The sequence below is a fragment of the Leptinotarsa decemlineata genome, unplaced genomic scaffold (genome assembly GCF_025532065.1).
Source record: "Leptinotarsa decemlineata unplaced genomic scaffold, Ldec_3_MD MMD2_P_RNA_scaffold_6, whole genome shotgun sequence".
Lineage (NCBI taxonomy): Eukaryota > Metazoa > Arthropoda > Insecta > Coleoptera > Chrysomelidae > Leptinotarsa > Leptinotarsa decemlineata.
This window is the reverse complement of record NW_027412533.1, coordinates 5,047,100-5,069,300: the sequence shown is the minus strand read 5'-3', so window position 1 is coordinate 5,069,300 and position 22,201 is coordinate 5,047,100. Positions and strand designations below refer to the sequence as shown.

The following is a 22,201-nucleotide window of genomic DNA, read 5'->3' as shown; positions in this document are numbered from 1 at the left end:
AAACGAATTGAAACCTCTAATACATAGATGCCGAAGCAACTCATTTCAATTTTGAATTAGGATTTGTTTGAAAGTAGGTATTAGACAAACATATTTTTTGTACTGACGTTTTAAGTCTTCCCGATTGTCATTGAAGTATCACAATGACAGATTTTTAGTATCATAGCTAAAAAGTGGAAATACATTTTTTTGAATTTTAGATTTTTTAATGAAGCATTTTCCTTATCTAACATTCTTCTTGCTATACTTTCTTCTTGAATAACAGAGTTGATGAAGAATCTAAAAATATATGAAAAACGGATTCAATTCTATTGTATAATCATGAGCGGTATATAAAAAAAATATGTGGGATATGTACCTAACACGTTACAAAACTGGTTTTTAAGGAATATTAGCTATTTCAATTTGTACATTACATACCTAAAAGACATTTATTTAGTAACTCGATTCATAAATAACAATTATGATCGGTTTTCCAGTTGTTCCTTCAATAATTCATATGTGAAATCAATGTTACAAAATAGTAGAAAAATGGAAAAATCTGACTGATACTTGATGAAAATCCAAATTAATTCTAGTTGACACAATTTACTGTTTGATTTTCAATATGAGATAGATAGATAGATAGTTTATTTGACTACATATATGTAACAAACATTTGTAGCAAATCAGGTGATGAGTCAAACATGGTGATAAGTCAAACATTTAAAATCGAATAAAATAAAAAAAAATTAGCACTACAGTAAAACTAAAACACAAGGCATCCAAAAGGGGGACAATTTTTTTTTTCAAATACATTATTACAAGCATCACTGTATAACAGAATACAATACATTTTGAAAGATATTATTACACGCACTTTCGCTTAAAAGATAAATCCGGCCATTACCATGGAAGCAGCCATATATTAATTTATACTATAAATGCCTTCATCAATGAGAAATTTTTTATGCCCTTTTTAAAACGCGTCTGTGATGAGTTCTTGACTGTAGTTGGCAAGATATTTATTGTATAGATTAACATCTAAGGAATTCTTGGAAGATTTCTGTAGATTCAATTCAGCAGGTCGTATAAGATTAGCACCACGTGTTCCGTAATTATGAAAGTGGGAGTTAGTTAAAAGAGTGCCCTTAATTTTATGTATACTTCCACCAGTGACTGAAAAATGAAAATCGATGGAAGAGTCATGATTCCCAATTTTTTGAACAATGGACGACATGTGTTTTACAATTAATTGTATCAATTAGACAAAATAGTAGTATCTACAGAGAAACACTTTTTCCACACCAGAACAAAAAAGCCGTCTTTCGACGCGCGTTTCACTAAACAAGTCATCAATTTCAAGAGATGATCAAGACAAAGACAGTCTTTGTCATCTTCTGATGATGCTGACTTGGTTAGTGAAAGGCGCATCTAGATACAACGACCAGTGTTTCTTTCAGATTCATTTTACGTTTGAGGTTCCAATGCTGCCTATCAAAATGATAGTTTTTGAATTTTTGAAACTTAAATTCATTGCGTAAGACTTGAGGACTGCCAACTGCATTAATTCAACTTAAAGGAATATTTTACACTGTTTTTCCAACGTACACAGTATCGCCTACAGATATCTTTCCAGTTCTGAATACTTCCAACATTATACCCATAACCGGATCTTTAACTGGGCCTTTACTGATACGATATCTGAAACAAATAAACAAATGAATATCCAATAAAGGTGAAATTGGAATCTCTGACGTAGAATAAATCCAAAACAAGAACTTTTCCCAATCACCAGAAATACAATTACGCGCGTCGGTTTCACCAACCAAGGAATACGGCTCAACAAGTTGTTCAAAAATACTACCAATTTCGTCCAAAGTCACAGCATTGAAAATTTGCTAACTTTAGTCAGTAACTAAACCACGCCACATAATTCAGTTGTAGTTTCATTCGATGTGAAGAGTATGTTCTCTAACATACCGTACAACAAATGTAAGTCTCTCATTTCAAATAGATCAAGCCAGAGTAGATCATGTCACTTCGTTTGAAATTTCGACAGCATTCGATGCATGCCTAGATCAGAATTACTTTCAATTTGATAACCAATTCTATAAACAAGATCAGGTTTACCAATGGACGCACCCTTAAACCACTTTTGGCAGACATATTTATGAACAACTTGGAGACCACTATAGTAAATTCTGACCTAGGTAAAAAACATATTCATTTTTGGAACAGATATGTAGACGATTATCTCATCTGTTTCAGAGGTACTATAAGACAGCTGAACCAATTCATGACATTCATGAATAATCTCAATAGAAACATACAGCTCACACTCGAAACAGAGATAGAGAAACAGATTTATTTCTCAGACCTGACCATTAAATATATAATCATAATAATTTTGAGTTAAATGTATTCAGAAAACCGAGCTATACCACCGTATACAAGTGTTTACTTCCATACGATGACTATATACAGACATACAATCCCAAGTGATTCTTTCCTTCTTGTCAGTCATAAATTAGCAGCCTACAATTCAATGTTTCAAAGAGCATTTTCGTTACCTTTGTCTGCTAAAAATTTGGATAGAGAAATTGAAAAAATTATACAGATAGGACAAAATAATGGTTTCAACGCAGACACAATCCAGAAGTTAGTCAGAAAACAAAGCCTTTGATTTGCGTACAAATTGATACACCCCCAGATCAAACAATCAGAAATCAAATGCAAAATTATTTGGTAAAGAAACAGAGATAATAGCGGGAATTTTCAGAAAACACAATGTGGAAGTGGCATTCAGGCCACATGCTAGGTTATCTGATTTCATTTTCAATGCCAAAGATAAGGTGGACAAGTTGGATAAATCTGGCCTTAATAAGCTTAAGTGTCCGGAGTGTAATAGTTTATGTGGGACACTGTGGCCGAATTTCATTAGTTCGGACTTCCATTGTCTAATAAGATATATGATATGATTTGAAATCCCTGAAAGAAGAAATAAAATTGAAGTTAAAAATGAATAACTGAAAATATCAATTACCTGAAATGAAATTACAAGAAAATAAAAATTAAGCAAGAAATTGAAAATTGAATCATATTATATCATATTACACAATGGAAGGCCGAACTAATGAAATTCACCATGAAATATTGTCAATAACCTTCAAACAAATGTTGCAGAAATTTCTCAAAACTGAATGCTTAACGTGAAAGGTCCTTCAGACTAAGTAAAAATGATTCTATGTTTTCAAAACATTCTTTGGAATGCAACCACAAGTTCCCGAATCTGATCGATACGGAAATTTTGCACTATGCAGGCAAGGGTTGAAAACTCAATTATTTGGAATCCTTGGAATTTCACAAACATAAATATTGCGGATGTAACCTACTAAATGACCAAATTGAAAATGTCCTCGTGAGATGAAATTGCACAAACGTTACTTACAAATACAAGTGGTATAAAAACATGAAATTTTTATTCTCATTTCTCATGAGTTTTCGATAACTTCTCCACTGACATCATTGATTCTCAGAAGATCTCTCAAATGTTCAATAGTTTTTGTTACAGGGACACTTGGACATACATAAGTACGTTAAAATATTCAAGTGACGTATTCCTGAGACAATTTTAAGAAAAAAAGTATATATGAACTTGTGTCCGACAATGCTTCGTTTCAGAGATACGGGGTGTTGAAATTGAATTTTTTTTGTTCGATTTTTGAAAATAACTCTTGCAGAAAATAAGTTATTTGCACAAAATTCGGTACCCGGGGTTTTTTTGACGTGGGAAATCATAATTTCGTATAAATTTTCATATAATATCTAGAGGGCTCTGCGTACGCTGTCATTATTTATTTCAAATTGCCCTAACTTTTTTGACAGTAAACTTTTGGTACTTTTCATGAATAAACCTAATTCCCACACCTTTTCCAAGTAAAAAAGGTACACCTCCTCAACAACGCTAGAGGTGATTGTTTTCGAGATATTTACAATTTTCTATATCGATGCATAATACTTTATAGCCAAATTTGATTTCAATAATTTTTCTCACTCTCCGCTTGCAAATTGAGTTAATTAAATCGAGTAGGCTATGAAATGGCTGATATGGTTTTTGCATACGGCTTGGTTGACGGAAATTCAAGCGAGGCCAGACGTATCTATCAGGAAAGGTACCCCCAACGCGTGACTCCTTGTGTAGCGACATTTGCGAATCTTTTCCGGCGACTTTCCGAATCTGGAAGCTGCAGTAGGACGGCCACGGATTACAAGAACTGTAGAATTGGAGGAGGCGGTTCTCGAAGAAATTAGTGAACATCCAGAGACAAGTACAAGAAAAATTAGTCAAACTTTAAATGTGAGTCACATGACGGTTTGCAAAATTTTAAAGGAACAGCAGTTATATCCTTATCATACTCGGCATATCCAGGTACTTACGCTACGTGATTTCCAACCACGTATCGAATTTGCTCAATGGCTTCAAAGAAAATACGAATATCCTCTTCACAGATGAGGCTAATTTTTCAAGAAATGGTATCATGAACTTCCATAACAATCACATCTGGGCGGAAGATAACCCACATGCGATAACGCAAACTCATTTCCAAGACAGCTTCTCTTTTAATGTATAGGTAGGCAGAATTGGGGATTATTTAATTTGGCCCTATTTTCTCCCCTTACGTTTGAATGGAGATGCTTACCTACATTTTTTGGAACACGAGCTTCCCCAACTTATGGAAGATGTTCCCATTGGTCTCCGAAATCACTCTTGGTTTATGCACGATGGAGCTCCTGCTCATTTTAGTGTGATAGCAAGAAATTTTTCAGACGTAGCATATCCCCAACGATGGATAGGAAGAGTAGGCACTGAGCATTGGCCCCCGAGGTCACCGGACCTCAATCACGTCGATTTTTTCTTTTGGAGACACCTAAAATCACTTGTTTACGCTAGCCCCATTGAAAACGAGGAAATGTTGAGGGATCGCATCATATCTTGCTGCGAAACGATGTGAAACACTCCGGACATTTTTCAACAGGTGCGGAATTCTTAGGGAGTCGTCACTTTGAACAGTTGTTGTAATAGTTGTTTCGTTTAATTTTTATATGTTTATTTTCCTAATAAATAACATAGTACTTTTCCGAAATGTAGCACTTTCTGATTGAATAATTAAACCAGACAATTTTTTTTTATTTGGATTGAATAAGCAGTTCGATTATGCTCAGTTTGGAAGAAGTCTGTACGGGTATACTACGTATAAAGTTTAATGAAAATAACCAAAATTGCAAAAACCTAGCATCATTCTTTGTTAAACATTTTCTAGGAAAAAGTTGTTTATTTTGACGAGATCCACCACATACTTAGTTTTTTTATGTTCTCAGCAACTTCACTTAGCGCCCTAGGAGCTAAGTAATATGCATCGATATAGAAAATTGTAAATATCTCGAAAACGATCACCTCCAGTGTTGTTGAGGAGGTGTACCTTTTTTACTTGAAAAAGGCGTGGAAATTAGGTTTTTTCATGAAAAGTATCAAAAGTTTACTGTCAAAAAAGTTAGGGCAATTTGAAATAAATAATGACAGCGTACTCTGCGCCCTTTAGATGTTACATGAAAATTAATACGAAATTATGATTTCCCACGTCAAGAAACCCTGGGTACCGAATTTCTTTCAAATAACTTATTTTTTGCAAGAGTTATTTTCAAAAAGCGAACAAAAAAATTCAATTTCAACACCCCCTATCTCCGAAACAAAGCATTTTCGGACACAAGTTCATATATCCTTTTTTTTTCTTGAAATTGTCTCAGGAATACGTCACTTGAATATTTCAACGTACTTATGTTACACCCTGTAACATACTTTTTATAACAATTATACATTAAAAGCTTATAAAGTTGACAACAACTGTCAAGTTGTTGTTTATTAAATGCTGCAATCGTTTTCCAAGGCAACCCTTGATTAATATTTATGGTATTTTCAGAAGAGTGCGAAATTCAATGATGCGGCGGCTAGACGGTTGTATTAAAGCCAAATGAGGCCATTTCCAACACTTAATTTAGTGCAATTCGTTAGTCTAGATGTTAATGTTATTTAATATTTGTTATTATTGTTACATAATTAGTAATGAAAAATTGTAAAAATATTAATTTCCAAAAGAAACATTTAATTTCTCATATTATTCCTTGTGAGGTCCAGGGATATGGAATTAGGTCGACTTATTTTCTCAAAAACTAAGCAAGATACGAAAAAAACTCATCAGACAAAAAAGTTCTATTTCTAACTGCTCAATCCAAAGAAATAATAAAAATTTCACAAAAGTCAGTGGCGTACATTTTTAAGTCAAAAATATTCGTTAGAATCCCGCTCGAGACGCCACTGGACTTAATAAATTGAATCACGTTCGGGTTAAATTAGCTCCTTAATGTTATAAATACCATTGCCAAATCACAACAAAATTATGTAAAGGATATTTAAGATATTTACGAATAACTTTTTTTTTATTTTTATTTTAACACCCTGTATCTTGAGAAGGAAGGATTTGCGGACCCATGTTTATATGAACATTTCGTCTTGAAATTACCTAAAAAATCGTCTGTTAAATTTATGGTACATACTTAATTAACACCCTGTATGGTTTGTGAAACACGCATCGAGAAGAATATTATATTTCCAGTAATTGGGAAAAGTGCTTGTTTTTGGAAATTAATATTAGTTCAAACAAACAACTGAAACTTGTTACTTACAAATTGAACTACATTTTAGTGGAAAATAGTATATGTTAAATTGAATAAATCATGTATCAGTATAATCAAGAAATGATATAATATTTTCATCTTACTTTTCCATCGTTTTCAATGGTTCTCTATCAGATCTTCTTATCCCAGTTTCCATATCGATAGTCGTCATGATGCACCTGCCACATTCCGAAACGTTTTTCATGATCACGTCCCCAACTTTTATCCACTCCCAGTTATCTTCTTCGAAAGGTTCAAGATTTGGGTCGTCCATGAGAAGATTGGGACGATAACTTTCTGCAGGAACGTGTGGGCTGAACATCCTTCTATTGACGTCATCCACAGAAGCCTGAGTCATCATCATGACCGCCGTTAGGTCAGAATTCAAACCCTAAAATTTGATGTATCTAACTGATCATTGAACTCACCAAGGGCCAATGATAATGTTACGAATAGAAGCAATTATAAGAGCATTATTTCAAAATAATAATTGAAATTTCTCCAAAAGAAATAAAAAGAGGCAGTGGACCTAGAAATAGAAAAAATAAGGTCACATTGAGGAAACGGTCTGCAAGTAGCCAAAAACACAGAGAAGGATGTTCTCAAATGGAAGAAATAGAAGACGAAAATAATAATAATGGAAATTTGAGTGGAAAATGGTCTCCTTATGAGGACATCAAATTAAGAATTCGAAAAATGCGAAAATTTAGAAAAGACATGATTTTTCCACAAAAGACTATTTTGTAGTAGCCAACAAACCACAGATTGGTTACTATTCATTATAAATACACAGAAAATAAAAGCTATCAACTCAGAGAAAAACAGCACCAAAAACCTCTCAATAAAAATATATGAGAATAAGTAACCGTAAACCTCTATCCAAGACACCATCTATAGAATCAACAAAAGACCCGTCACGAATATTAATTTCCAAAATCAGTCCGTCACCAGGGCTGCTCTCAAGGTGAGGTACTCTCCCCTTCTGTGGTCGCTTCCGATGGATAGTCTGCTTGATGCCCTTCTTAGAAGACAAGTAGATCTGCAAGCTTATGCAGATGACCTTTTCATATTGGCAAGGACCGCGTCGGGAAGGGTAGCTTGTAATATCCTCTAAAGCACGATGGACGTTGTTCACAGTTGGTACCTGAGGGAGCAGATGTCTGTCAACCCCACCAAAACTGTGCTAATCCTCTTCACCAGGAGGAGAAAATTGGACGATTTAACGCCACTTTCCCTCAATGGTGAGGTCATTCCATTTGGAACGGAAGTGAAATATCTTGGAATTGTCCTTGATAGAAACTCACCTGAAACGCTCACTTGGAAAAAGTTTTACACAAATACAGATTGTCCCAAGAGACATTCCGAAAGATTTGCGGTTGAGGTCCCGAAAAAATCCATTGGATATATGTGATGATTGTCTGACTAATGATCACTTATGGAGCAATTGCCTGGTGGTCGAAGGCTTTACAGAAAACGATCCAGGCGAAGCTCTCTGGCTTACAGAGACAGTCTTATATGGCTATCTGTTATGGGACCAGTACCACACCGTCAGTGGCCATGTAGCCCCTTCTAGATCTACTTCCTATCCACGTTTTTCTGGAAAGAAAGGCTAAATGGACTGCATATTGACTAGTGCACATCGCGTGCACATCGCCAAATGCAAAATTCAATCTAATGCAGAGTACACTGGACTGCTGGTTGACACTGGAAGTCACAGTATTCTGGGAATGACCTCTGATGAACCACGATGTCTAACAGTACTTCTCGCAGGTTACTGTCGTCTGAATCATCATATCGGACTGTCGGAAGACAGTGTCTGTCGCCTCTTTTTGGAAAATGATGAAACAGCAGAGAATATACTTTGTGCCTGCCCCGCTGCGGACAGAGTTTGGTAGAACCTGAAAGATCACTGCCCATATAAACTTATCGGCTTCGTCAAGAAGCTGGGTTCATTTGGTCGAGTTTCAATAGGTGTGAGCCACAATACACCTTTGCGGGTTGCGGTGGAGGGTCAAATAGACTCACTCACTTTTGACCTAACCTAACCGTTGCAAAGCCAATACTTCACATCGCCCTCCGAACGCAAATCCCAAATCAAATCATTCGTGATTCAACACTTGATAGCTTTGTTCGTGTTTTTTTTCAAATATTTGCCTTGCCATGAAAGCTGTAGAGAAAACTGAAAGGCGTATTTTGATCGTCGGTCGATATTGAAGCTCGGCTCTTTGAAGATTCTCGTGTATTATAGATATCCGTGGTTTGGGTCTCCCTTCGATTCTATGAATGTGATATCCACGGTTCTAGATGACTGACGATGTAAATGCAGAGGCGACAGGCGACTCCACAAAACGGAAGTCCCACAAGGCGCAGTTCTTTCACCGTAACTCTTTTTGGTGTATACGGCGGACATGCTCAAGCCAGGGAACAACTTCAACAAGGTCCAGATCCGAAGGTTTATGAAGGTCTGTTTCGGATGTCTGTGAAGGCTCCTAGATACATACTCAACCGTTATACCTACCAGGATGTCACCCTGAGTAACCACATCAAAATATCTTCGAACGTAATTGGACACATCCATCGCTGCGTGATCTACACGATGCATTGGACAGGGACCACCCTAGATTCCGCGAGAGGTACAAGCACATGAGGCCGATGAAGCAAAACTAGAAACCACCTCCAAGGGTCACTGTCTGGCGGCTACGATAACTATATATAAAGTATGAGTATAAAACTCCACAAACACATACACTCACAGACATTAATCCGCGACGCATACACACCTCTCTTCAGTTAGGTATAAGTTAGGCATACGAGTACACTACAGTCAGTAGAGTCAAATATAACAAATGAACAGATGAGAAGTGAATATAACCTCCAGAAGCTGACTTCCAACCATAGAATGGTAGATATTAATCATGCTGAAGTGCGAAGTAGTTTGAGGAATGCCTAGAAGATGACAGTACTACCAACTGTCGAAAGCGCTCGCAGATAATTAATAGAAGATATGAAGCTTCAAATCCTTTTTGTAAAATTTAATAATGAAATATATATATATATATATATATATATATATATATATATATATATATATATATATATATATATATATATTTTTCAGCTTTATATATATATATATATATATATATATATATATATATATATATATATATATATATATATATATATAAGCTGAAAATTTTTGTTTTTTAGGTGAATCATACCTACTGCAGAGTTCCTGCTGATACCCCTGTGGTTATAATCATTCAGCTCTTTCAAAAATTTTGGTATCAAAACCCGTTGATGACTGCCGTCATTATAACCCAATCTCAACCCGAAGTCTTCTTGTAAAAGATAGTTGGATATCCACTTGGCTGCTTCTGCTCCACAATCAATCATGAAAACTGGTTCGTCTAGAAAAAATCTTCAAAACGAAAGATTGTTATGCATGATTTCAATAATGAATATATCGCACAGAAAGATGAAAATAAATAATATATCACGTATGATTTATTAAAAATAATTTCGCTTGAAAAACAAATATGCTTTTTTATCAATGGGCGTTGAGATTAGTGATAATGAGAAAATGAAAATATTGATAATATTAGAGTGTATTTAGAAAGAATTGTTTTCTTTGACAATAAGAAATTGACATTCATTTTTCAAATCATGTCCCTATTTATATTCAAAAACTAGTACCGTACGTTCTGGTACTTTACTGTCGAGAAAATAGTCTGCATTGAAATCTAGGAAAAAAATATAATTGTATAGATATTTTTGTAAACATATAGTTTTGATGTTCATTTAATTTCAACAGTTTATCTAAACCAATCATCAGTTCAACCTACCAAGTTGGTGTCATCGGGAGATTAACTATATTGTGTAGTTTAAAAATCCTTGACTGAAAAAACTACTCACTTGACGAAAACCTCCGAATTTTTGGATCTGCAGGGAACTTGTAAAGTTAAACTCATTATACCAGGTGCCTCGAAAACAACACTACTTTCATCAAGAGCTTTTACTTCAACTAGGACCATTTTGTTGTGATTTCTACCAGTCTTGGATTCCATTGTTTTTTCTTGGTATACCACAAAGGCTCTGGAAAAAAAACTTTCAATTGTGGGTAGATTGAATTGGAAACGAACAACTGATTTATTTTCTTCATCAATTTAAGAACAATAATCTGTCTGGAAAATTTCCCATTACAATAGAAGTTCTGTGGTGAGTAATGATTTATGATAAAACATTTACTAATGCAAAGTAATAACTATTTGTGATATGAGTGTTAAAAGAAAGATTTTATTTTGAGAGTGAAAAATTCACGAACAGTTTTTTGTACAACTGTCCTGTTTTCATAATGAAATAGATAAATTTAATATTTTTATAAAAACACATTTTTGACATATCTCGTCAGTTAACTATTTTCATGTTATCGCATTTGCTGTGAAGTGGCCGAGTCAGGTGACGCCGAATCACCTGGTTAACATCAAACAGTATTTTTTACAGCTCACGTGTTTTATTTAAAGTCACATTTGAAGTTTTTGCTGGTGTTTAAATGTCTTGCATATTGAAGAAAAATACTGAGAGGGCAAAAAGAGCTTCAACTGAATTGTTACCAAAAAAATCGGCTCAGCAGTACGTCATCGCGTATTCTAATTTTCTTAGCTGGTGTAGACTTGAAAACATCGAAGAAAATTTTTGCGAAACCATATTCTTAGCCTATCTAGAAGAGAAATCAAAAATATGGAACTCGTCAACTTTGTGGAGCAAGTTTTCAATGATAAAGTGGAGTGCGCTCGTTAAAAATGGTGTTAATACAAGCAACTATTCAATAATAATAATACTATACTTTATTGTCATTAAGAATAAATCTTCTGGACAAAGCTTGTGAAAAATACATACAAATGTAAGTGAAGAAATATAGAAAGTGAATATAAAAATATATAAATATAAAAACATATATATATATATATATATATATATATATATATATATATATATATATATATTTTATTCAATCAAGAACATAAAAAAATATCTTATATAACCTAAATTCAAATATGCACCTTTTGTCACGTAAATTTATCATTATAGAACTCTTGCAAATTATAATACGGTCTATCAGCCAAAAATGTTTTTACTCTTATTCTAAACATTATATATGCTATAAGAATGGCATGAAGCCTCAAATAGGGACATATTTTTGTTGATGAGGCAAACCGTTTCCAAAATAAACAAAGCAATCACTTTTAAAATCTTTTGCTCAGCGAATTTGTGTCTGCATGAATCACGAGGTTTAATCTTACACATATACCTGATAGCCCGTTTCTGCAATACTAATACAGACAGAAGTGCTGATGAATTGCATATACTGCCCAAAACGGTATTCCATAACGTAGGTGGGATTCAACGAGGGCTCAATACATCGTTCTGGCAGTTTTGATTCCCAAATTTATTGAAGTTACTCTCACTGCATAACATCCAGAGCACATATTACTTTTGAGTTGTTTAATATGCTCAATAAATTTGAGCTTGTTGTCAATGTGAATACCTAGACAGGTCATCAAGAGCACATCTAAATGATAAAATGTTTGTTTTAGCGATATCAGTAGATATTGCGTTGTATAAATCATTTGAGTTTTTTTTGTTCAACAATATCGTCGTGTCATCAGCGAAACGAGTGAAATATCCAGAAATGCTCCAATTTGCAATGTCATTGACTTATAATAATAACAATAATATTGGTCCCAAAACCGATCCTTGTGGAACACCACACAAAATTTCCTTTTTTTTTTTTCTGAAAGTCCCGTTGTTCTTACCATTTGATTCCTTCCTGAAAGGTAAGATTCAAACCATTTGAGCGTCATTTCTTGCAGCCGTATTGGTGAATTTTTCTTAGCAATGCAATCAAACGCCATAAAAAGATCACAAAAGACCATAGCTGCTACACTACCAGAATTAAACTAAATATCATAAAGAAACGAAAAGATGGCAACTTGCGTATTCTGATTGCTTTGAAAACCAAACTAGCTTTCGCTTAAAATATTGTGGTATTGTATGAAAACTGTCAGACGTATTTTCACAAGTTTTGGAATGAGAGAGATCGGACGAAGATTCGCGGGATCATTTGAATCTCCATTTCAACGTAATAGCATTCTTAAAGCGAAAAATCTAAGTTATAGGCCCAAAAAATCAAAAACTCTTACGTTTGAACAAGTCCAGAGATTTATAAATGAGGCGCCAAATATTTTATGATAAAAGTTGCTACTATTTTCGAAATATATGGAGCCTGCCGGCGTGAAGAGCTGTGCCATTTATTAGTAGAAGACATTAAATTATTGGATAAATCATTAATTGTTCGAAACGAAACAAAAAACATATTGCTTACAACATCCATATGCAAACAAAATAGTAACAATGGGGAAAACGAAAACCAAAGCAAATAACGAACTAGAAATTGAAGTGACGAAATGTGAACTGTATATAATTAGAGTGAGGGCAGAAAAAATGAAAGTGCCTAAAAAACAAGAATATAACGAGTGGCATGAAAAACTAACAACTTCAAATTTACAAAAGTTGATACTACAATAATATAAGAGTTGGGTATAAAAATGAATAAACATAATGATATCCACAGAAGTATCATACATACTTGTATGTGGAATTACAATAGAGACAGTCATGAAAATATAAAATATAAAACTGAGTGTAGAATAAATATATATTAATTAAAATTATTCCTGATTGATTTATATTATAATAGTATATATAAACTTGAGTATACATACATTTCAATATCTGCAGAAATCTTATGTCTAATGAATAATGGGTATACACATATATACATACATACACACATATACACACATATATATATATATATATATATATATATATATATATATATATATATATATATATATATATATACAAGGATATAGATATTATTGAGTGTGTATGATATAAATCAAAAGGAGGAAATTCGTGAACATGACACTCAAGAAATATGGAGGCAAACCGCGGACACGTGTTTCTGGCTATTGGCCTCATTGTCCACCTTTTGGACTCTTGCTTGACCAGATGTTATGGTGAAGCGAGTTCACCAAAATGGTATCAGTTGTTCAATGCATGTCACTATGTTGTCGGGTACCGCAAGGCATCTGAGCAAATGCAAGATGAGCTCATGCGAAATTGTATCAAATGCCTTACGGTAATCGATCCAGGCCATAGAGAGGTTACGCTTATATTGTATCGAGTCCTGCGTTACACATCTATCGATGAGCAGGTTCTCTTTACATCCAGCGACTCCTCTTTTCGACCCTCTCTGCTCATATATCCGTTCGAACACTCGGTCAACTGCGGTGAATATTCGTGTGTATAAGATGCTTGAAAACAACTTATAACACGAATTCAAGCATGTTATCGGTCTGTAATTCTTAGGAATTGACAAATCTACGTTTTTGGGGATGAGAACGGTCCGCCCCTCGACAAACCAATCCGGAATCGGCTGCTCTCCGTCCAGCCATAAGTTGAAAACTCTGGCCAGATGGCGGTGGGTACTTGGTAGTTTTTTCCACCAATAAGTGTTCAGCCCATCTGGGCCTGGAGCAGCAAAGTTCTTGGAACCAACAAGGGCTCTTCGAACGTCATCCGGGGTTATCGGGTTGCGCAGTTCATTGAGCTCAGGCTGTCGAAGCTCTCTGTTGAAAGCTTCGAACTGCGCTAGGGCTGGAGTGTCTGAGTTGAGTGGCTGCGGGTGTTCATAGATATCCTTCCAGAAGGATTCCACCTTATCAGCAGTCGGCGGATTATCCACAACACATGGAGGCTCTTGGAATAAGCGAGAAGGTTTCTCGCGGAACCTAAGATTTTCCGCGATACTTCTCGCTCGCCTCACTAGTGACTAGTGAACTAGAATGCCACTAGCATTCGTATCCTATCAAGGCAATGCTGTTTGGTGGTCAACAGCACGCCTTGGCTTAGAGTGTGATGGATACGTCGTAAATTGGCGGCTATTCGCCGCACTGCGGGCGTGAAAGGCCTATTGGCCGCCCTGTAGTCCATCACACATTGGATACGAGACGCTTGTTGTCTCGCCGACGTGATCTTAGCCTCCATCTTGTGTACACGCCGTTCAATCTTCCGAACCGCAAGGCCGGGATTTTGTCCTTCCGATTCGGAAAGCGATTGGACGACGTTATACACGGCGGTGTTGATTTGCCAGATGTCAGCCTCTTCTGTTAGAACACTATGAACCTCCACATCCAAACAAGCCAGTTCTTGTGGCTTCAGGGGCCTAATTCTGTGGAGCGCCCTGCGTGTTCTGATTGTCGTCTCCATTGGTGGTATGGTGCGAGTCTCCTCTCCAGCCGTGCCAACGGGTGGTAGAACTGCCACTTCTACCACTTTGTTAGCAGACTGGGGAGGAGCTATATAGCCCTGCCGCCGAAGATAGGATACGTAATCCCTAAGATTTTGGGCGGAAAAGGCGGCATGCTCCGGATGTGTTTCACACCACAGAACATGCAATCTCGCCATGTACCCTCTTCGCGCGGGCTCACTAATCTCTCAGCTCATGCGTCCACTCAAAGCGTCCGTTGTCGTTGCCAGGGTTGTCGTCGGTAGGCAAATCATCGTTATGGGCCCCACCACCTTGCCTCTGACCCCTCCGAGCGGGTCGATTGTGGGGGCCTCTTCCTTGATTATTGGGAACCAAGTGTTGAGTCCACCGGGTGGTTAGCCCTGTGGACCCACGGCCGGCACCGGAGGGAGAATAGAGTTCTCCTTCCCGGGTGCGCCTGGGCTGCCGGTCCGGTTTTGCACCAGTTGCTCGGGTAAGTGGTGTCGCAACTCACCAAAGGCCAAGGGTGTTAGTGGCCATCCTTGCTTATTTTTTATTATTATCATTATTATATATTTTTTTTTCCACCGTAGTGTGCGCTGGTCAGGCCCTATCCCCCGAAGCCCCGATACATTCGGGAGGGCGCGCCAGCATAATCAACCAACCCCACACCGTGGGGTAAGTGATCATTGGGTCCGAGAATCATGTGCCCTGAGCAAACGCAGTGAGCCAAGAATGACAGCCTTCTGCATCTGTGCGGCTAAGATTTCTGCCTTAGTGCGGCAAGCCGGTATGATTTTGAGATTCGAGAGTAGAGAAGACATCATTCCACCAAGGACTCCAACAATCAGAACGACCATCTTGACAGAGTGATCTGGATAGAGTCTGCGGAGTTCGAAGAGAAAATCTCGATATTTTATCCGTTTTTCCTCCTCTTTTCTGACGATATTCGTCTCGCCAGGAGCTGAAAACTCCACGACAAATATCGTTTTGGTCTGGTGGTCGAGAAGGACTACATCAGGCTTATTAGCTTGTATGAGCCTGAGGGTGGGGAACGAATAGCTCCAATAAATTATTATTATTATTATTGATATTATTATTATTATTATTATGAGTCCTTCATTGAAGACGATTAAAAGAGCAAAAATATGGCTGAAAATCCAATGAAAAAGTCGATAAAGACCGAGAACACAATATTGGGGTGATATAGAAAAGGGTTCGAAACCACTAAAAATGAAACAATGAAAACAGAAATGCAGAAATAAGGAAAAATATACTATGAACGGTTGTCGGTTGGGTTGGCGTGAGTAGTTTGTTCCTCTCATTCGATCGACCGCTATATGGACCGGTGGTTCGAGCCAAGAGACTAGATGAACGATTTTCACTGCCTATCGTCCAACACGTGTTAGAGATCACACGCCAACTGGTTAGATCTCGTTAATCTTTAGCTCGCGCAAGGTTCAACGTTCAAGAGATGTCGTTCGTAAGAGTACGACAGCTGTTTACGGAAAAACTGATTCAACAGATTTTAACAGATCACTAAATCTGCCAGGATGATTAGTGAATTGTGAACAAGATAAAAGAGAATGACAATGATGATGATTAACAGGGAATGCAACATTTAATACAAAAATAGATACTATTTTTCGGTGATGGTATAAAATCTATCCATCAGCATTTAGTGAAACTATTAAACAATTAAATAATATTTCAAGTGTAATCTAATACATTGGAAGTCTTATTTCGGTTCAGTAATATGGAGTATAATCTAAAATTATCCAAAACGATTTATTATTGAAATATAAAACTAAATCAGTGAGTCAGAATATGTTTGGTATGATTCCCAATCAACAGCAAATTATATATTTCGAAATAAATGTTTGTCTGAGTTCATGGATCACTGCTTTGGCCGACGGAGCATCAATTTTTATAATAACCGTGATTATATTCCTTTTTTTTAAGACATAACACAAGCATTACACGAAAATCCTGAAGGCGCTCTAAGACCGGTGCCTGTGCGAAAGTAGCGATTCACGTTATATTTGAATCTCAAAAATCTCAAATGGTCAAGTTCGAGGTATACTGGCGGATGGCTCTTTTCTGGATGGAATCCAGCAGCTTCATGGTATGCTTAGGAACTGAGCTCCATACATGAGAACGATACTACAAAGAAGGTCTGATTTGAGCTTTATAAAGCATCAACAGTTGCTGAGGTGTGTACAGTTTTTTGATTCGGAACAGTGTTCCAAGCTTTTAGGAAGCAACCTTTTTGCAATTCCACAGCGACATGATTATGCCAAGATATATTGGTGTCTATTTTAATCTCCAACAAACTTATCGAAGCAGAAAACGGAATTGTCTGTCCTGCCATTATCATATCCGGTTCGGAGACATTTATCTTTTTGGAGAAAACTGATGCCTACGTTTTCTTGGCATTGAATTGAACCTGGTTACTTTCACCCCAATTTGAAATCACCTCTAGATAGATCCCCATTAATATATGCAACCTCCAGCTACCGAGAAGATGTGCATCTGCAGCCGATGTCCTGGAATCCAAATGGAATGACGAGACAAGTGTCCTGTCGTCAGCAAAGCAATATATTGGATTCTTGGTTTTTTCCAATAAGTCGTTAATATACAATAAAAAGAGGGTTGGAGACTATTTACATAGATCTTTAATATACAATAAAAAGAGGGTTGGAGACTATTTACATAGATCTATTCGCAAAAAATAATTTTTGCACCAAGGTGAAAAGGACAACTTTTAACATGATTTTGGGAAAAGTGAACAAAATGTTAAAAACAGTTCAAAAAACCGCGATACGCATCTCATTGAAGACCTTTTTGTATAGTGAAACACGTGTTGTGTTTTTTAGAAACGAAATAACCTGAAACTTCGTTGTGTGAAGCGATGGATCCTTCCCGAATATCATTTTGAATGATACAAGAAATAATATACAAGCTACAACCAGAAAATAAAAAATTGAAATATTAATAAAAGCTGAAAATTAAAAAATATTATTAACAAAAATTAAAAATAAAAGTAAAAATTAAAAGATTCCAAACCAAGTTACGTCACGACGCTTCGATTGTTAATATCCACAATTGTCTTCAGGTGATAACTGGACTTATTCCTCCGAGATCTGTCATTCGGGTGTTTTCACCTATCTCCTCTTTCCTCTTTCTGCTTCATTGGTTTCAGCGGGAGACTACCGTTTGACGGGAGTTGGTCGTTTTTCGCTTGTTAAGAGGTTTCCATATGTTACGTATCTCTACACTAGCTTGACTAAATGCGTTGTTGGACAACATATACGCGGCTTCCTTGAATTTTCTTCTAAGCCAGTGTTCCTCTTTGTGGATGATTTCAGCTTGAGCCCATTTGATATTATGTTGATGAGTCCAAACATGCTCTGCTATTCCTGATTTGCTGGTTTCTCCTCGCTGTGTGTGTTTCTTGTGCTCAGCAATGCTAACCTTCAATAGCCTCTTAGTTTCACCGATGTATGATTCTCCGCACTCGCAGGGTATCCGATTAATGCAATTTTTGGAATCGCAGTCCGCGTTTGGTGGCCTGGTTTTTGTGAGGCTGCTACTGATAGTGTTCCCAGATCTGAAGCAGGTCCTGATGTTATACTTGGACCCAATCCTTCTTATCCTTTCCGGTAATCCTCTGATGTAGGGAAGTACAAGTACTGGTTGTGGCGGCTTCCCTTCCTTGTGGAGCTCTTGCTGCTTCTAGCTAAAGCCTGTTCTACCATCACTCTGGAGTAACCATTCCGTTGAAGGTCATTTTTGATGATGCCTATTTCTTTTTCGAGACCTTCCTTTGTATTACAGAGCTCGAAAGCACGGTCTAATAGAGTCTTGATGATTCCTCTCTTAGTCGATTGATGGTGGTTGGATTTCTGGTTCAGATATTGTCCTGTATGAGTGGGTTTTCGATATACCGATATTTCCCATTTAGTGTCGGCCCTCTTCACCAATACGTCTAAGAAAGGCAATTCGTTGTGGACTTCCTTTTCCATTGTGAAAGTGATGGAAGGACTTACATTGTTGATGTGCTTCAGGAAAATGTCTAGTTCTGCATTCCCATGGTTCCATATTATGAAGGTGTTGTCTCAACCAGACTCGGGGCTTCTTCAATGGGCAGAGTTTCAAACCACTCCATATATATATTAGCTATAATCGGTGAAAGTGGCGATCCCATTGGCAGTCCCTCATCTTGCGTAAAAAATTCGTCCTTCAGTTGGAAGTAGCAGTTTCGTACACAGCATCCTAGTAATTCCATGATTACTCGTATCGGTAAGTTTGTTCTATCTTTCAGGTCCCCATCTTCGGATAGCGAAGATGGCGATTTACGAATGTAGATATAACTGATGAACACAGCGAGGTTAACAGCTTGTGTAAATGAAAATAATGTATACTGAATGTTTTGAAAAGGATTGTTTTTTTGTTATTTACGGATCATAAGATTATTTTCATTTTTTGGAAAAGAGTTTTGAATCAGATTTTTTGATTAAAACTATTTTCGGGTCATTTCGAAGGATTGTTTTCAATATTGATATGCAAATTCTTGGGAGAAAACCAATTATTTTCACTTGTAGGTAGGTATATATTGGTGTTGACCATTTACTAAAACTTTTTTATACATTCTGGGTATTTGGTACTGACAAGAATGAATCGTAATAAAAAATGGAATCAGATACAGGGTGTACTTTTTTTTCGGGCTATTTAAAAAAATAAAGTTGTTGATGGTTTTTTGAAAACGAAACGTCGGATATAATAACTTAAAATACCATCGTGTAGTACCTTGAAAGTGGCAATGAAAAAGTGTTATTCGTTTTTTGATATCTTTTCAAATAAAGTCATAAAAAAATAAAATTGATATTGTCAAATTCTCGTTTTTCCCAAATATCTCAGCAGGCCATGAAAATTCTTCAAGTTTCTAAACGGCATGTAGAGTTTTGAATCAGATTTTTTGATTAAAACTATTTTCGGGTCATTTCGAAGGATTGTTTTCAATATTGATATGCAAATTCTTGGGAGAAAACCAATTATTTTCACTAGTAGGTAGGTATATATTGGTGTTGACCATTTACTAAAACTTTTTTATACATTCTGGGTATTTGGTACTGACAAGAATGAATCCATAAAAATGACAGTTTAAACAATCAAATATATAACTTCATATCCAATGTAGTTACTCTGATCCTAGAGAAGTTGCATTCATGAAGAGAAGAATTATTGGTAGAGAATAATTTTTTGGAAAAACCTTTGGATAAATATGTAACTGAATTGTAAGCAAATGGTTTTTTAGAATGAAAATCGATACAAAAAAAAATATCTGAAGAAGTTACTCAATCCTCCGAACATTAAATTACATAGAAATGAGTTTTTCTTTATAAATCCCTGCACTAAACATAGATATTTGCAATAACTATGGATTATGGAAAAAGCTAGAATACTTATTTTTATAATACAATTCATCTTAGCAAGTACGGGAAGTATGTAACCAAAAGAGTCAGCATATTTACAATTTGACCATAAAAATCAATTTAGATTTGTATTGATGGAAGTACCTATACCTGTCACGCAATCTAAAAGTTTTGTCGCTTTTTTCGCATTCCATGAGACCTCGTTTCGTACATTCCGCTTGCTGGACTTCCATTCTTCTGCCACTTTTCATTGGAAAAATAGCCATTTTTTTCACTTTTCCCACTGGTGTCCATTCTGCAGGGACTTTGGACCGTTTACGTTTCTGGTAAAAGTACGTTCCCAAAATTGTAAAGGCTGCTGTCACACCAGCAGCAATAATTATAGCTGACTGAGAACTTACTCTTTGCACCATTTTCGTCAAACTGAACTTGTTCAATGACAACAGTAATGTGATAATTAGTGATATCGTTTCAAGGTCGTGATGAGAGTAGCAATGATCATGATTTGTTTTGAACCTTTTATTTTTTTTATGTCTGTTCGGAAAAATTACTCCAGCTGGACCTAAAATATGTATTGGTACATAAGAAGTCCTGGAACTACACATTTCACCGAATGAACCCTTCCCACTTCCTAAAATTCCTATATTTTAGAGAAATTAAAATTGAGACGGATGTCTGATATGTAATTATTAGTTCTAATAGAAAGAAAACATCTGTGCCTAAAAGATTTGACAAACTTTCCGCGTTTTTTTTAAGTTTATTTGGATCGGAATTTTACATACCTATTTCAAAATGTTAAAAAAAAAATATAATCGAAATTACAACTTCATATTTTCTGAGTCGTTGCGCCATCTATCAATAAATAGTCAAATTCATTATTCTGTACTGAACATTTCAACAGTATGTTCATTTTATCTCCTGGAGATGTCGCAACTTAAACTATATCTAATAAATTATTTAGAAATATTGGGGACAGATATTATCATTTTCTTAATATTGAATATCATCATAGTAAATTATCTTTATACTCCGATATCATCACGATTGACATTATAGAATTCGCCAATTTCAATTTCGAATAATTTGCATTCCTAGAACATCTGTCTGTTTAAAATGTTTTTCCGTTAACCAGCTGTCGCACCCCTACGAACGACAACCGTCAGAAGTCGAAACTTGTACGAGCTAAGGACTAACGGGGTCTTACCTTTTAACGTGTGATTCCTGACACGGGTTGGACGATAGCAAGTGAAAATCGATCGTTCAGGCTAGGGTTTGAGTCACCGACCAACACGGCAGTCAATTCAAGTGAGTAAACAAAGCACCCACGTTGAACCGCCTGGCTACCGACAACATGCCTAAAATTATCCAAATCTTTGGTTTTGATTTGAGACATCCAATATTCTTTCAAAATTTTTATTTCTACAGGCAAACTTGCTGGATTTTTTCGTTTAGGATTATTCAGATTGAGATGTTAAATATTTAAAAACTTTTTCAAAAATGTATATTGGAATTTAAGACATTATTTCCGTCTACGTTGTCGTGCCACCTCTTATTGAATAGTCAAACTAATAATTAGAACTGAACATTTCAAGAATCATTAGCTTGTTCATGATTCATTCTAGAGATGGCGCAACAAAAACTATATCTAATAAATTTGTTAGGAAAGACATATTATATGATATTATTGAGATTGACATGGAATTCGTCAATTTCG

General features: G+C 36.1%; 2 protein-coding genes across 2 annotated transcripts; both read right to left on the bottom strand.

Annotated features, from left to right (window-relative positions):
- Positions 1 to 301: 301 nt before the first annotated feature.
- LOC111512777 (mitochondrial amidoxime-reducing component 1) lies at positions 302 to 20,929 on the bottom strand. Its single transcript, XM_074169862.1, has 5 exons — positions 20,638 to 20,929; positions 10,630 to 10,809; positions 9,940 to 10,135; positions 6,819 to 7,105; positions 302 to 1,683 (listed from the first exon to the last, which is right to left on the bottom strand). Exons 1-5 carry the CDS (start codon positions 20,898 to 20,900, stop codon positions 1,569 to 1,571), a joined length of 1,041 nt encoding a protein of 346 aa, XP_074025963.1. The 5' UTR covers positions 20,901 to 20,929; the 3' UTR covers positions 302 to 1,568.
- Positions 13,667 to 15,251, bottom strand: LOC141480084 (uncharacterized). The gene is made up of 2 exons (XM_074169860.1): positions 13,921 to 15,251; positions 13,667 to 13,871 (listed from the first exon to the last, which is right to left on the bottom strand). The coding sequence occupies exon 1, from the start codon at positions 15,247 to 15,249 to the stop codon at positions 14,623 to 14,625; it is 627 nt and encodes a 208-aa protein (XP_074025961.1). The 5' UTR covers positions 15,250 to 15,251; the 3' UTR covers positions 13,667 to 13,871; positions 13,921 to 14,622.
- Positions 20,930 to 22,201: the final 1,272 nt, after the last annotated feature.